Genomic DNA, 17,512 nt, shown 5'->3' with positions numbered 1-17,512 from the left:
GCCCTAGAGCCATCAAACTAGAAGAAAAATAAGAAAGTTTTTCACAAAAAAATTCAGTTTGGGGAAAATTGAGCTTTTATTTAAAAAGATGCTCAAGGAGTCCCTGAACACTCCTGCCTTTCATTCTTCTCATGAGTGTCACTCCTGGAATCATCCTCTTTTCTCTGAACAGCTCAAGGTTGTTTCTTGCTGAAAAGGGTTTTCATAAGTCTGATCCTTCTTGCTGATATTTCTAGTTTATTTTGCATTACCTGTCTGCCATGGGAGCCTGGGCATTGACAAACAGCTCCTCACTGCCATTATCCATGGCCTTCTCTGGTGCATCTGTAAGGTCACTGGCCTTTCAGCCTTTGAAACCCTCACAGGATCCTTTTCTGCTGTGACATGTGGAAGAGTCAGCAGGAGATTGCACAAGGATGTAAACATTCCAGGCTTTTTGTTCCAGCCCTGCTGTTTCTGGCACAGGGAGTACCCAGCTCACCACAGTTCTGTGTGCTACAGGCAAAGCTTCTCACACACCACAGCAACTTGGCCCTTTCCCCAGTTACCTGCACTCCTGAGCTGTGACTTCTCTGCCCTGGACATGTGTGTTGAGCACAGCTGGTTTGCCTGAGCAGTGACTGACACACAGGAAGCACCAGCAGAAGAGATGCTGCGTGGCCTCACAGCAGGAGAAAAGCTGCAGTGCAGGTTTGAAGCGCTGGGCAGGACCCAGTGTCAGGGCAGCACTGCCAGGAGGTCAGACATAGCCTTGTACTGCACTCCTTTCTCCCTGCACACATCCTGGCACATACAAACTTGGAGATTAAATGTTGTGGATATTATTTAAAAGACAAGAGATCATAGAAAAGTCCTTGATGATGAGCAGCCACTTACAACATTCAGGGACTTCTTTCATCCCTGTTCTCCTACTTCTCCATTTTTACTCTCCTGCTTCTTCCCCACATGGTTTGTGCTCTCCTATTTTACCTCTAGTTTCTAATCAGGTCAGAGCCCCATGGAGAAAGGTTGTGTTTTCCTAGCTGTTGGCAGGATGCTCAGCACCAAAGGGCTCTGTTCCTGGCAGGGGTGTTTCAGGTTACTGCAGAGGTGCACTTGACGTCCTGGTGAGTTTCTCTGTTACTGCCACAAGACTGTACCAAGACCCTTTTGACCCAGCTGGGATTTGTTCTCTTACCAAACCTGTCTCTGCTGTGTACTGGGATTGTTAGCCTTGTTAAACATGGATGATTAAATAATCTGTTCCCCATAGTAAACCAAAGCAGGGCTTTATTCAATATCCTTTATTCAATATCCTTTATTCAATATTTAATATCAATCAGCAGTTTCCCCTCTGGTGCAGTAGGCAGCTCAAACACGGTGAGGAGTGCCTGAGTGCTTGTCTAGGGCCTGGAGCACTGCACTTGCATTAGAGATGCTCTGTTGCAAAGCTCATCTTTGCTTTCTCAGTCTTTTCTAGTTGTTACTTACCTTTAAATGTCTTGTTGAAACTAGTAACAGGTTTCACTGGGTTGATACTATCAAAACGTGTATTTTGTGATAGCAGTAATGATACTGTTATCCTAGTCTGACATTTATCTCACAGAGAATTTCTTTCTTTGTTTTACAAACTGAGGCTCTGACAGAGACCATAAAGCAAATCAGTGTTGGAACTGTGAAGAACAGTTGTGATTTTTTCTGAATCTTTACCCACTCTCTTTTAGTTTTGCTTTGTTTCTCCTCTTGAAACCCATAGGCACGCCTGTCATTGGCTGAGTTCAAATCAATTCCTCTATTTACACATTTGAGAATAATGTGCTTTTCTAAAGAGTTTGTGTAGCTTCTCTTTTCCATCCTGCATACCTGCTATACATTTCAAGGGGTCCTTCTACATTTTGGACACTCCCACCAAGAAAAAAAAAATGAAGTGAACAAATGCAAGGAAAATACTTAATAAGCCATGAAAGGCCACACTTTAAAATGCACAAATTTCTCTATAGGATCAGAAAGCTTTTCCTGAAAAACATGAAAATCAGCACTGTGCTGCTGTGTTCACAAACATGAAGATTAGTTGTGATGATAGCTGTAATTAGTAGCAACAACTTGGAGGTCAAGATCTTAGAAATCTAAATCAGCTGAGTCCTGTGCATGTCTCCACATTTATCAGTTCTGCAAATGCTGTTTTTCCATTGGGGTGGTACCAGAGAAGCAAAACAGAGAGTTACTAGAGGTAGGAGGAAACACAAGATGCTAAATAATTATTTGAGGAATTAATAAAACTTCAAGTGCACATGGTCACAGCAGAGTCTGAGCATTGTTAAAGTAAAAGGTGTTTCTAATAATTAGGATATTGTTTTATCTGTTGTTTCTAAAGAGCTGTAGAATTCCCCTATGTACATGAGGAAGAAACTGGGCCAGACATTGAGCATGCTCAGGCATTTTTCTTCCTGGGAACTTTGAAGCATAAGCTAAAGTTGTGGAAACAGAGGAAAATGAAATGGAGATTTGCTTGAGCAAAAAATCAAGGGCTTTTCAGGTTGCCTTTGCTTCAATGCTTACTCTGTCTGGACAATGTTCTTCACATCGTCTTGAGCTGTGAGAGACCTGTGACGTTCTCTCAGGAAATTCTGATTATGTCCAAGCAAACAGCCCCAATGAGGGGAGGCAGACCTAGACTAGAGCTGGCCACAGCCATGTCTGACCCAGCAGCTGCTTCTGGAAAAATGATGTGAAAGGACAAATATGGGACAAGAAAGGGAGACCTGGGACAAATGTCTTGGTCTCAGAAGGAGCAAAATCACTCTTCTAAGTAGTGCTATGGACAGCAACAACCAAAAGTGTCTATATGCCCTAAGTAAGAAAATATTTCTGAATTTCTGAATATTACCATTGGTCATAGTCTGACAGGCTTGATTAATTGTATTGCTAATTCATTACCCTGCAGCTAAGTGCCAGGTACGATTCCTGAGAGCTGCAGAAAAGACTCACAAATAGCAACCCAGCAGCATAACTGCAAAAGAAATAATCTACCTGTCATCCTGGAGAAGCTTCATGCAGAGCACAGCAGCATCTTTCTATGCTGATGCAGAGCACATTTTCTCTGTCTTGTACAGAAGGAACATGCACAAATATGGTTATTTATAGCTTCTCCACCTACACTCAGCTTTGAAATCTTGCCTAAAAGAAGTTCAGCATTTAAAGAATATAACAATGTTTTTAACTTGAAGATGTGTTTTTCCTTTTCTTGAGTTCCTTAAAAAACAATAATCTGGGAACATTAGTAACAATCCAGGCATTAAGGAAGAAACATTAGTTCTTCATTTGTCTGTCTATTGTTCTCTTACTTGGAATGTTTTTAGAGAGGCAATTGCCAAATTTTATGAAGTAAAATATTTAATTGAGAAAATGAAAGATAAGTGGGTACATTTGATGAATGTGAACTTTACCAAAGGAAAGCAATGTTAAGTTGAAAGAAGTTCCTTCTCAGAGTAAGAGAGGCATGTGGTGTATATTCCCACTCCCTTTTGGGGAGCTCACATCCCAGATGATGGCATTTAGTGAAGGAGCAGACTGGGGCTGCGTGCCCTCAGGCACTGCCCAGAGGAAAGGGACAAGTCTTGCTCTCAAAATGCCCAGCCTACACCCAGCCAGCTCTGCCAGAGCCCAGAACTGAACGTGCTGTTTCCAAGAGAAACACAATTAAGTCCTACATTTTGCTAATTACTAGAGCTGAGACCAATTCCATTCTTTACAAGAAGGTGGATGGGACCAGAACACATTGTATTCTCACTCTTCTCCAAACTCCTATCAGTTCCAAACCATCATGATACTTTTATAGATACGAAGAACTGTACAAGCACATGGGAGCCATCTGCAGAGAGCAGACACAAGGGTTTTTTTGCAGTATAAGCCTGTGGAAAGGTAAGGAGTTCAGGTGGAGCAGCTCTGTGGGAGCAGTGTGTCCCTCACCATCACATGAGGGGAGCAGCTATGCTGCCCATGGAGGGTGGCATATCTGGGATAATCAGGGATACTCAGATAAGTAATTGTGACTATTGTCCAGGTCTGTAGGTCTACAATAATGTGAAAGTTCTTGGAGATGGGTGGGGAATGGCAGAGAAATGACGCAGCAAGTCCCCATGAACTTCATGAACTTCTGAGCCTCTGCTTGAGAAGTTGTGAACAGTCTCATTGATGTGCAGTCCATTGCTATGGGAGATTTTTAGGATGTCTTCACTTAGTCATCCTGTTAAGTCTGCAGCCCTTTCATAACCAGTTTGCATATTTTTGCAACAGAAACTTCTAAGAAGGGGGTTGCTGGGGGAGTTGTTATTCTGTAGTGTTTTCCACTGCAGAAGCTGTTGATGAGCAAGGATCCTGCTGCAGGAACTGTCTTCTCTGGATAAACTCCTACAGACCTGTTTCCAGATGGGCTTGTAGGATATCTGTGGGTGCTAGAAGCAGTGAGAAGTGTGAATAAGACTATATGCATGCATTTTTGCATATCTAGGACTTCCTGACAGTCCTCTGGACTCACATGTCCCAGTAGTTGCACAGTTTACTCAGATGTGTCCAGCAGTGTCAGCTGTGCTTTGTTAGGCTGCCCCCACTGCAAAGAACAGAACTTGGATGTTCTGTTTTGATAAACTAGTGGGGCTTTAAGCTACAAAGATTAGATTTTTGTTGTTCAAATGAAAAATTGTGCAGAGGTGAAACTTTCACATAATGTCCAGGAAGCTCATAAAAACACCTACAATCTGACTCCATAGGGACTTCTTTTTTGGTTGAATTTAGTCAAGGGAATAAAGGAATTAAAAAAAAATATTTTAATTGGCTCTGCATTTAATTCCCCTCATTAATTTAGTTGCAATATGCAGCAAAATACTGATAGGTCTGTAAGGTTGTTTTTCCCTCCAAGGGTAAATGGGACTGTATGTTTTTTCTTTTGAAAATACCTCTTCATTTATGTCATGGTATTTGGAATAGCTACAATTAGGGAGCAAAAGCAGGGAGTGATTGAAAACTCCTGCTTACTAGGAGCTGTATTAATTCTCTGGCTTTTGAAGGAGACCCAGGCACACTTGACTCCACACATACAACATGGAGAAGTTGTACTGAAAAGGAAAGGCAAAATGGTGGTCAAGCATATTTTAACTGATTTAAGGAACATTGTCTGTTATAGTGTTTTAAGAGAGCTCTTTCTTGAGAAAGGATTGAAGAAGTATCAAAGTTCATCCTTCTTGTCCTGTCTTCAGACTAAGGTAATGAGTGTACCTCTGTTCACTAAATTCCACCTTAAAACAAACAAACAAACATGCCCAAAAAACTCCTCTGAAACCTCAGATTGCTTGTCTGGTGATACTGGGCTATACCATGTCTTAAGACAGTTAGAAATAAGTGACTCTTATTACTTAGAGTCTGAGCTGAATTACATACAGAAGAACTTGGTAGGCTGGCTATATTATTTTCTGAAGATGAACTAGTCATTGCTGCATGGGCAGATACAGCTGTGGTATTTCAGGATTTATAGGTATACGTTCAGCAATTAGGCATTTGTACCTGAGTGGTTTTGGAGCAGCTTGCAGCTGATTTTAAAGCCTTGCCTTTCAAAGGATTGCCTGTTCCCTTTTGTAGAGCTGCCACCACATTGCTTATTATTTATAATATTTCAGTATGTTCCTTTAGTGGAAAAAGTTCCTACTTAAAGTGGAAGGCAGCTTTCCACTTTCTCTGTTGGCCTTGCTTTTTTCAACTGTACATGTGATTAATGTAATTTTAGAAAAGTGAATGGAGGGAGGGATGTTGAGTCATTTGCTCAACTGCCATGCTGGGCATTGAACCAAATCACTCCAATTCCAGTCCACTTTTGATATTAAATCCTTGTTGCTTTCTACTTTCTACTCTACAGCAGGGCTGTATCTGGCCATGGCGGCTGCTTCAACCTGTGCACTGCAATCTGTGAACTACACACGTTCACATGTTGCTGCATGGAAAAGAGGACATGGTGTTGAGATGTGTGTCCAGAGGCTCAGATCCTGCTGGATGCACAAATAGTTCCTGCCTCTTAACTTCACACACGTGGGGTCTTTGATCCATGTTTGCTGAAACTTCGCTGTGGCTTTTGTTGGGAACAAGATCTGAGTTTTGGAGTCAGATATAGATGCCTCTGGAAATAAAAATCATTTAGTGGGAGCCAAAGTTGATGTTTCTGGTTTAAACATGAGGTGTGATCTGCATCTTTAAAAGGTTTTGTAACAATATTTTATTGTGCCACCAACATAAATTTATAATGAAGAAGTGAAAGAAGGGAGTTTTTATTAGGAAACTGAAACCACAGATGAGAATGGCTGAGTTTTGTTTTGGGTTCTATTATAAACCATTAATAATAGCAGGAAAAGCCAGAGGATAAGTTCCTTTGTATTTCAGTGTATTTTCTCAGCTAGACCTTTACTTGACATTACCCTGCTGTGACAGGGCCAGGGATAATAGGGAAAAGGAATCTATTTTCAGCAATGATTTGGAACACAAAAAGAAACTGATTTAAATCAGACTGTGTGTGCATTTTATTCATTACAGAGGATTAGTATTTCTTAAGTCTCCTTGAGTTGTTGTGAGTTAGGGGGGATTTTTCATTTTGTTTTTCTTTGGATTCTCAGTGTTTGTTCTGTCTTCCCTGGTGCTGTTGCTGACACCAAGTTCTCCTGGAGGGCCTGGTAGCAGGCCAGGGGTTGGGCTGGGCATGCCATCCTGCACAGAGCAGCTTTAGTCACTAGATGGAATTCCAGTGGATAGAAGTTGACAATCCCACACTGGCTGCTGCCTCTACTCATAGTCAGTGGTCTCCTTGGCAAATGTGCCAAGTATCTCTTAAAGGCACTTTTGCCTCCCAGTAAAGGAGTGGTTTGTGGGTAACCTGAGAGCAGATCTGTTTTGAACTGTGTCACTCATAAATGCATATATGATGTGTAACTTCTACTTCTTCTAGAAGAAAATGAAGTATCAAGAGATTCTGTCTTGTATTTGGAAAATCTGGTACACCCAGTAAGTATTATTAACTAGGCTTGTACAGTTTTGAAGGGCTTTGACGGAAAAGATTGGATTTTGTTGCTGCGCAGTGGAACAAAGCATTTATAATAAGCTTTGGATGTAAAGTATGATCTGAAATATGAATCTTTTAAATGCATTTCTTGGTTACAAAAAGCAGGCTTGGCAAAGGCATGGCTTCTGGAATAGGAGTTTCAGTCATGCAGGGCCTTCAATCTATTGAGTATTCATAATAGCAGCTGCAGGAAAGTAAAGAAAAGATTTGATTCTTGTGAATTTTAAAGTGCCTTGTGAATTCCTGGTATCTCACCAGAATTTAGTCAGCCCATAGTGCCTCGAGAGCAAGCAAGAAAGTGTTCATAGTGGTATCTTGATACTGCCTGGCTTCTTTTGACTACACAGTTTTAGAGGCTTTGTCCATGTGTTTAAAATTAGGCAATGCTTATGCACCTATTTGAAATGGGACCTCATTTAAAGCTGAATAAATTAGGTGGAATTGCTCTGGAATTTATTACAACTCTGTTACCAAAGAGTTAAACTAACCCCTTTGAGTTATACCAGCTTTGTACTGTTTTGAGATCAAGATCTGACTCTTAACTGCTTGAAGTGTAAAATGGTATAATTTATTTTCAGTTTTCAGAACAACCTTGTTTTAAGAGTCACTATGGCAACAACAGTGGGTTTCAGGGTAACAAAGATTAATGATTGCCTTGGCCAAGGCACTTCAGTGGGTCACCTCACTCAGGAGAATGGAACTGTTGGACATGGCCTGGCTCAAATGCAGAAGTCGGGGTGCTCTGTCACCACTGGTACCACACGCTGCGTCTGAGTCACCAGCTCACACTTCTCATCTCTTCCTGTTGCACGAGGGCAGAGACTGCTGTGTTTGACCCTCAGTGTTCAGGCTGCCTGGGAAGGTGTGAGGTTACCATCCCTGGAGGTATTCAAAACACGTGCAGAATCTTAGAGACCTGGTTTAGTGGTAGGCTTGGCAGTGCTGGGTTGGAGTCAATGATCTTCAAGTTCTTTTCCAACTTTAATGATTCTTACCCAAGTCATCCTTATTTTATCTTCATTCATTTCTGCTAAAAGAAATACGGTTTAAAAGATGTGAAAATACAGAAGTTTTTCAACTAACTTCGAGAGCAGATATAGTTCCTTAAAGTAATGGATTTACTACTCCTTTGACATTTTGTGTTCATGTAAAATGGGTGCAGATCAAGAGGATTTGCTGGGAAAGAATTGGTTCACAAGGAGATTTTGATTTAAATTGGATTAAGTTAAGAGATGTTTTTTAATTTTCACATTTTCTGATTAGGAAAGATACCTGCAGAAAGAGACTTAATTTTCAAAGTGCTGCCTTGAAATGTCTGTTTTCCCTTTAAAAATAGAGCCCTATTGCTTTTATTATTTATAAACTAAATTAACTTTTTAAAATTTTTTAAAAGACTTGACCTTAACTGCACTAATGTAATCATCTTGCCATATTCCCATCATATAAATTTGCCTAGAGGAAGAGCAATTATCATCCCAGAACTTTACTAAATTATTGCCTGATTGCTTCTTCAACCTTATCCCTCTAAAAACATTTTTCCATCTCTTTATTCCCATGTTTTCCTAGGGTATCCCATACAAACTATCAGCATTCCCTGCCAGTGGACTCTCAAGTGTGTTTTTCCCTGGCCCCACCTGGGCAGGATTTGTTTTGCCAGTTTAATTGTGCCATAGGTTGTAGACTTCCCATAGGCAGGAGTTGGATCCTCAGCAAGAAGGAGTATGGAAAGGGCTCTGGAAGTGGCTCTTTTCAAATACCTCCTTCCCAATGCTCTGCTCACATGAAACCTGTCTGAATTGCCACTATTATCATTTTAACAGTTACACAGATCATTCTACAGGGACAGTTAGGGCTATTCTTCCTCCAGGTAGCATTTTGAATCTTGTGGTTATCGAGCCATATAATGACTGTAATAGCTGACACAGTCAGCCTGCTCTAGCTGTACTGAGTTTTATTTCATTTTCTCCATGACCTGGGTTTGCTGCTTATTTTGTTGGGTGTGTAATTGTGCCCTTGAGGAGATAAGGAGACAGGACATGCACATCGTAATAGAAAATAATGTTTCTATCAATGTTAATCTTAAACTAGTGAAATGAAAAAATATTTTTAAAAAGAGATATTAACATACTATAGCTACCTCAGTGAACAGAAGCAGCTTTTAACAGAACAGAACAGTTCTTTTAATTCCAAAGAACTCAGGAGTTATAGTCCTTTCCTAGCTAGAATAAAATACAGCTTGGCAATAAAGCATAATTAGGAAATCTGAAGATTTAATTTGGAAAACACTCTTAACTGCACTTCTAATGGCATCTTCAAGCTTCTTAAGTTTTTAAGGGATAATTAAATTATTTCAACTAAGTCACTGTAACGTTAACATATACCTGTATCTCAGGATGTTAATTTTTGGCAGAAGAGTAAGTTACACAGTCCGTGCTCTCAATTAAAATGTTAAAAGTTTATCTTGAATTATTACACAGTTATTCTAGCTCTAAAGATATTTTCTTTCTTCGGGGTAATGGAGAGTTTCTCCAAATATGTTGACACATAGATGTTTACAAATGCTGGTGATTTCAGGTTTGACTGGGACCTTTCAGAGTTCTTCTTGCATTTGCCACAGACTGACTGGTTAATATTCCTCATTGTTTGCATGGCAGATTAAGTGCTTTGTGTCCACACAGGTTTATGTTTTTGCTGTTGCTTTATTCACTCTGTTATTTCATATCTCAGCTTTTTAAAGTGCCAACTTTCTGTGTCTTTTATGATGGAAACAAAAATGTGATATTTCTCTTTGCTTGCAAATTATTGTGAGCTTATTAGATCCAAGTGCATTCTATACAGAAAAACATATTATGTTTATTAGCATCTTAGTAAATACTGAGGATTCTTTTGATAATTAGGCCTATCAGGTTATCAGAACCTCATACTAACATCTGGTCTTTTGATAATTTCCTGGGACAACTCAAGAATTCACTGAGACTTTTTACATCATATATAATATATATATATGTAATGTTTTTATTTCCGCCTCTTCTGTGCAAAATGAAATTATAGAATTTATGTATTTCACAGAATGGTTGTGAAAACAAGTTCATTGATGACTGGAGTGGTCAGATATGTTAACATGGGTCTCCAAGAACAGAAAATGCTGATCAGCAAGTTATTCTCTGATGACTACTTCAATGCTATAAGCATGAAAAAGTTATTGGAATAGTTTTCTGTAGAGTTACAGTAAGTGGCTATCAATTATTAATAAATAAAAAGTACATACTGCATACTAATTTAATATGAAACATTGTTTAAAGTAAAGCCATTTGCCATTTAAAAAAGAATATAAGATGAGATTTGTTCCAAACTTGAATTTGGCTCTACTTCCACTTATAATAGATATGTTGAAAACTTCTGACAAGGGAAGAGAGATTGTTAATGGGATTATTTGCAGACTGTTAACAACACAAATGCTGGGAGACTGGCCCCCAGTAATTGTCATTCCGAGTCATATAGTCGTTCCTAGTCAAAAAAATGTGGCAGAAAAGCTCTTAGCAGACCAGTTGGCACATGACTGTCAAGCAATTTGAAGAAATGTATTTGGGATTTTGTACACAGAGCAAGTGGGAGACAAGCTGGTCAAAGAAAGGGAAGCAGGAAGTGATGGCTGAACTGCCAGCACATCTGCTCCTGCTTCCTCCTCCCCACAGTGGCACTTGTGTCAAATATGTGTTGTCCCTGCAGGACATAAAGTGCTTTGCTACCCCATTTTGTGAAATTACTTGTACTCTGTGGATGAAAAATGTGTTGTAAACACTACATTTTAATTTAAAAAATGCTTTTCTTTGTAAAGAAATAAGGTTGGAACATAAGTATATGTGCATAAGGCTTTGTTTGTATTTAGGACTTCTATAAAAATACACCTGGAATCTACATTACACAAAAAAACCTCAGAGCTCAGGTGGTTTAGATTCTGTACAACCAAGCCATTAAATGCCTGAAATAATAAACAAATAAATAATCCCATCTTCCATTTCTCCAATGGTAGGTTTCTGGGCTTAATCAATATCTGTGGTACTGTCACTATCCTGGGGCTGCCAGCAGTGTCTTGTCCCTTCAGAGTGACAGAAGTTCCAGCTGTTGTATCCCAGCCCATTGGCATCAGTTGCAGTGAGGATCCAGAAGCTGCTGGGAGTGCAGGGCTCCTTGCTGAAGGAAGTCCCACCTGTTACAGAAATACCAGGGCTGCTCAAGTACTATGTATTCCTTCAGCTTCTGTGTATTGGAAAGAGATGGAGAAAGAGTATCAATCTCATTGTGAAATTTCCCAACCTTATATTGTCAAGTTTGGGGTTTTCTTCCAGCTTGTAGTAAACCACAAAGAGATTTGATCTAGGTTTTAGTGTCCGTATTATTGCAAGAAGAAACTCCACATGGGTGCTGCACATACAGATAACATACTTTAAAAAGATAATCCTCTGTAACTCTCAGAGTATCAGATTTGTCACCATGCTTTTCCATAAGGATCAGTTACATTTGGAACTCAGTAGAAGGACTTGGAAGAATAGGAAGATTCACATTGTCAGTATTTTCTGGTCTGCAGTGAAGGTTTTTAACTTTTTCATTCCAGTAACTCTGATAATGCTTTCTCCTCACATAAAACAGATTTTAATTGATCCCTCCACCATGCTTTTGGACTACCTCTCACACACTGAGATGTGAAATCAGCTGCTGCTGTCTTGCAGTTTACACAAGCTCATCAAAGGAGGCTGCTTCTTGTAAAAGATTCCAGATTTCTGATTCCCTTTACCCAAAAGTCATCCATGTGAAAGTAAATATTTAATATCTGCCAGGCTCCAAAAACTAAGCTACACTTCAAAATAAATTGAATAACAAAAATTCAATAAACCTAATTTAGCAGTAGCATCCATGAGCATTTATCTTCTCTCCAGTTATAATGGATTTTGACAGAGCTGCTTGTGTTCATCCACAGCAAGCACAAGGCATTCCTCTGCAGCTGTTCCATCCTCACCCACCCTCACAGGATTTCTCTGTGCTTCTGAGACAGGAGAGGTAACTGGATGTTCTTCTTTTCTGGCAGGTACTGGACTGGATTGAAAATCACGGGGAAGCCTTTCTGAGCAAACACACAGGAGTGGGGAAGTCTCTACACAGAGCACGTGCGCTGCAGAAAAGACATGATGATTTTGAAGAGGTAGCACAGGTAAGAGTCTGAACCAGACACTTCTGCTGGCTTGATTTTTGTTGCTCCTTTTGTATATCCAGAGAAAGCTGTCACTGTTTTGGTGATACACACTTCTGCTGCTCTCTTCAATGATTTGGAGCTGCCCAGGATCCTGTCTCCAAGGTCTGGAAGTCAGCATGCGCACTGCAGGACTTACAATCGGAAAATCACCACACTGAGTCAATGAAAGGTCTCAAAGCCCATAAGAAATCACCAGCAGCTTACAGGAAAGTAGCACTTTCTGTTGGGACATGGAGGAGAATGGTTATGAGTGAGAGTGATGGAACAATCAAACCTAACTCCTACAGTGGAGACTGAGGGCCTTGAGCATAAGGTGGGAATCAGCTGTCAAGAAGCCAGGGAAACACCAGAGTTTGCAGTAAGGACAAGTACCCTTCCCATCCTTCAGCGTGGAAGGGATTTTTTGTTTTGGACTGAGAAGCAATCATTACAGGTGGACATTATTATTATTATTATTATTATTATTATTATTATTATTATTAATTTAACTCATAGAACACTGTAAGCAAGATTTTTCCAGGGATTTGGTAGAAAACTAAAATTTTACTGCTATTCTTCAAAGTGGAGTCATAGTAGATGTTTAAGCATACATGCTGTCCTTATTTACAGAATTTAAAAGAAAGAGAACCTTTTGTAAGTTCTTCCACAGATTGAGTAGATTTTTTTCCCCCCTAAGTATCCATGGCCAGAAATTACCCAGTCTCAGCTCTTGATTGTCAGATCATGTTACACCGTTTTGAGGTAGATTTGAAACATCTACTCCCTGTAACTGATAATCTGTAAAGGTACTTCTCCTTTGTGTATTTTGGATAAATTCCTGATTGATCCATGTAAAGCAGGATGTATCAGATGCTTGTCCCCCTGATACACACAGGGTAGGTTATTGCTCAAATGTTTCAATGTGGCATAAAATAAATTTTAGTTTTTGTTTTCTTCAAAACCTTTCCCATGTGCTGGCCTAGTTGAGTTTAAGATATTTCCAGTAACAGGGACATACCTCTTTCACTGTTTCCTCAGGGAAAATATTTCACTGCCTGATGGCAGCAACTGATGAGATATTTTTTCTCCTCTCCCTCACAGTGCATTTATATTTCTCTCAATCTCTTTTTTATTATTATTTCCTTGTTTAGATCCCTGTAGTCTTATTTATCTCCCTGAAGGGGATAGATCCCAGAAAATAGGATGAATTAACAATCCTGAAATATCTGTAGAATGTTGTCATGTCTTCTCCAATGTGCCTCTTAACCATGTTCAACATACTTAATTCTGCTAATATTATTATTATTCACCAATCCCTTGAAAATCTTTTCCTATCTATGTTGTTGGAAATTCAAATTACCAAGATCCTTCTTTTCATTAGATGTTCAGCTCTTGATGGAGTATTTCATTGCTTGGCTTGCTAACGAATTTCAGTGTTACCATTCAGCTGCCATGGGAAATCCTTACATAACTTTGACAATTCTCACAGCCTGAAGCAGCAGTTCTGCATTAGTGGGTTTCTAAAATTTCATGGAACTACCTGTGCCATTCAGCTTTCTGGTAATAGGCTTGAATTTCTAAAAACTTAAATTTCTGCAAATTTATTAAAATGGATTTTAGGCTGGAGGCTGCAAAGCATGGTTCTGCAAGGCCTCATACAAAAGCACAAATTAGTTTTAATCCTAAAATCAATATTAGGGTTCTTTCCAGAGTGAGTGCTCGAGTCTGATGTTATTGAATGCCATACTGGGCTAGCAAATGAAAATTAGGATCATGTAATATACAGGAGCTGAAACAAGGTGATTTCATGTCCTTTGTATCATTAATATTTTCTAAATCCCCCTCCTGTGAAACATTATCTTCATCACTCCCATTACATCTCACAGTTAACATTTTTTATTACGTCCTCTCTGAGTACTTCTTAACTAGAGATGTAGGAAACAAATTAAGGTGAGAAGAGACAGAAAAATAACAGGGTCCTGACAATAGAGGTGAGAGCAAGCCATGTAACTGTCTGCACATGGAAACAGCAGCTCTGTAAGGCTTGCTCCACGGGCTGGTGGAATTTGGACATCAAGGTTGGAGAACCTTAGAGCGTGCAGTTTGCACCTGTGGGCACTAGGGTAAGTCAGAATATAATTACTTTGCTGAAGACTTTTCTAACCTCCCTGTTAGGCCTTCCTCTATACCACTTCAGCACATTCCTCTGTGGATAACTTCAGACACATTTCCTTTCACTTCACAAGGCCAAATTCAGAGCAAATGAATCTTGTTCACTGGGTGACCACATGTGTTCAAGTGAAAGTGGGTGTTTCAAAGGGGGATGCAGAGGAAAGAAAAAAGTGTAATTTATGAGGTTACAGAACCTCTTGGGCTCCTCTGAATCTGATTCCTTTACAGCTGATGGGTAGAATCACGCAGCAGCTCATTGCTCTGCCTGGACTATTGTGAACATGAAGTTTATGGTGCATCCTAATTACAAATACTTGAAACAAGTTGAACCTGGTTCCTTCCCAACAGCTTTGACAGGAACCCTTTGCTCTGGTGCATTCACAAGAGAATAGCACTGCTAATTTATGAGGCCTGTCTGCAGTGTGGCACAGGAATGTGGTGCTGGCAAATGGACATGGGGACACAGTGAAGGGAAGTGAAAGGAATCTCAGGCTTTATCTGAGCTCAAGGACTTGAGAATACAACCCTCTTTGCTTTGGACAGAGTTATAGTGAGGGTAAGAGAGGAGTCCGTAAATTTATCACACCTGGAATTCCCTTGCAGAAGCTTCTAGTGGGGTTGATTTTACAGTTGGGAATAAATCTCCTCTCTACTTTGATTATGACCAATTTTTGTTTTTCCTAACTCTCTTCTTGATGCTTAACACTTTACAGTTGGTTGGAAATTAACTCTAAGTTTAAATATTTGTTATTTTTCTCAAGCTAGCAAACGTCTTTACCATGGCTAGGGTGGGTAACTGGCAGGACTTTTTCCCCAATAAAACCATGTAATAAAGCATATTAGATAATAAAGATATGCCACCATCCTAAAAAAGCTGTTGAGTTTGCCCATTCCCCTCATCAGGATGTTAATTACTAGCTTTAATAGCAATAAAAAGGGTTATGTTTGTCTTTCTTAAAAAAATAAAACAATATAAAAAGTGTTCTCCTGACGCACCTGGCGAGCTTGACAATATAAGCAATAGTATTTTCTATTGGCAGCTCTCTGATAAAAGTGCTTAGCCTGCCATACAGTATAAATTTATTCCCAAAAATCCACTTTCTTTGGCTCTGACATATTTGTTCTTATCTCTTGCTGTTTCAGGAGGGCATTTGCAAAGGTCAGACTAGAAGCAATTTTCATGAGTCTTCTTGACATTTTTAACAGGGGGCAAAACATTCCTAGTTTTGCCTTACTGTGTGTAAACCAGAGTCTTGTGTCTGGCATTGCTGTGCTGAGAAATGCTCTGATTGACTGACCTGCCATGGCACTAGATTGAGAGGTGGAACATGCTCCCTCTATGTCTGATTAGAAACTGCAGATTGATAAATCTGGATGTAATGATTCAATCAGGCATGGCCCAAATAGATCACATTCCTGCATGCAGCTGTGCTCAGAAAATGTCAGTGATTTTACTGCACTGTGTTGTGGGCAATAGGAAATGTAATTTGGGGTCTCTTTCTCTCATAACTGCTGTTTAGACAAAGCTGTGGCAATTTTTCTGACGTATTTATACTACATGGAAAGCACAGATGGCAAATGTTTGAATTTGGATTAAAAAGCCAGAGCTCCTGGGAGGGAGGTTGTTATCTTGTGTATACCTGCAACTGTTTCTCAGTGAGTGCCCTTACCTTCGTAGACTGCCCCTGTGAAAGTGCCAACCTCAGCACAGCACAATTCCTGCTGTGCACTGACATTTTGTAGCCAGGAATTATCAAGACATCACCAGAGGGATATCACTCTGGATGTAGCTACAATGTTCCAATGATGGCATCTTTGCTTGGCTGGAATTATTTTTTGCAAATCAGATAATTGTAGTCCGGCCAGTTACGGTTGCAAATCAAAAGATAATTTCATTTTAGGCTCTCTAACTTCTCCTTATTAAGAGCTCTTATCCTGAGAACAGCATGCCTTCCTGCTGGAAAAGTCCCCCAACACTTCAGCACTATGTAGCTGAACTGCACGTGTTGGAAGCGCTTCGCCTGTTCTCAGTATCCTTTTCCTCTCTTCTGGCAGTCCCGGCAATCGGAGGTCAGGGTGGCCTTCTCATCATCCTCCTCTGCTCACAGAGAGCCTTGCTGCCTTTGTGCTGCTGCAGAATTAGGAAATGTCATGGGAAGCGGCTCTGATAATCCCTGGCATTCTGCTGCCACAGACGTGCAGTTAAGATTTCCCGTGGTTCAGGTTTATCCCCGTTTCAGCTGGGAACCAGAGCAGATTTCCACCTGCAGATGGCACTCAGAGTGCGCTGGAGAGCCTGGAGCGCTAATGGCGAACAGAGCCGGTGTTTCTCATCCAAACCAACCAACCAGTGTCCCGCAGTGAAATGAAGCAGAAATGGAAGCTGGCTCACTCCCTGTCCCATGGTGTTCTCCCACCCCTGCCAAAAAACACGTTGTTCAAGGTCACCCAGAAAAACAACCCCCCCTAATATTTTATTTTTTTAAATGCAAAGCTGGGCGGTCCATAGTTTAAGTCAAGGAGATGCTTGTCATCTGTGTTTATGGGATAAGCTGCTCTCAGATCTTTGGACCTGTTCTCAAGGCTCTTGGGCCACATTAAGCTCACAGCTACAACTGGGTTTGCATTTAGTACCTGTGTGTGTTTGCATGTAATAGTTGGTGTGTTTTTCATGGTAATCCAAAGGCACTGATATTTACAAGGTGAAATATCACAACTAAACATGTTGGGGAAGATGAAATAGGAAAACCTTATAAATGTGATTGCCTGGCAAAAGATTTGGAAAATACGGACATTGAGATGAGAACTAGATTTGAAATAACAAACCTTGACTACTGAATAACTAGAAAACAATAGTATAGCCAGGTTGAAAGCAATCCCCCTTCTGATTAAACAATGCCCTTTACCTGCAGATAGGTCCAAAGGTCAAATGGAATGCTCTGTCTCACCCCCAATGTATGGTTCATCCCACACCTGTGACCCTCCCCTGAAGTATCAGGTATCTGTGACCCCATTGGCCCAAGTCCTCCTTC

General features: G+C 40.2%; 1 protein-coding gene across 18 annotated transcripts in view; it reads left to right on the top strand.

Annotated features, from left to right (window-relative positions):
- Positions 1 to 17,512, top strand: part of KALRN (kalirin RhoGEF kinase) — a 475,447-nt gene that overhangs the window by 245,318 nt on the left and 212,617 nt on the right. For all 18 annotated transcript variants that reach the window (XM_068195349.1, XM_068195340.1, XM_068195344.1 and 15 more), the window contains one exon: positions 12,165 to 12,287. In XM_068195349.1, coding sequence (XP_068051450.1) covers positions 12,165 to 12,287 — 123 coding nt within the window. The remainder of the gene's footprint in view (positions 1 to 12,164; positions 12,288 to 17,512) is intronic.

This window comes from Anomalospiza imberbis, chromosome 7, assembly GCF_031753505.1.
Source record: "Anomalospiza imberbis isolate Cuckoo-Finch-1a 21T00152 chromosome 7, ASM3175350v1, whole genome shotgun sequence".
NCBI lineage: Eukaryota > Metazoa > Chordata > Aves > Passeriformes > Viduidae > Anomalospiza > Anomalospiza imberbis.
The sequence above is the reverse complement of the archived record's forward strand: the minus strand, read 5'-3'. Positions and strand labels throughout refer to the sequence as shown.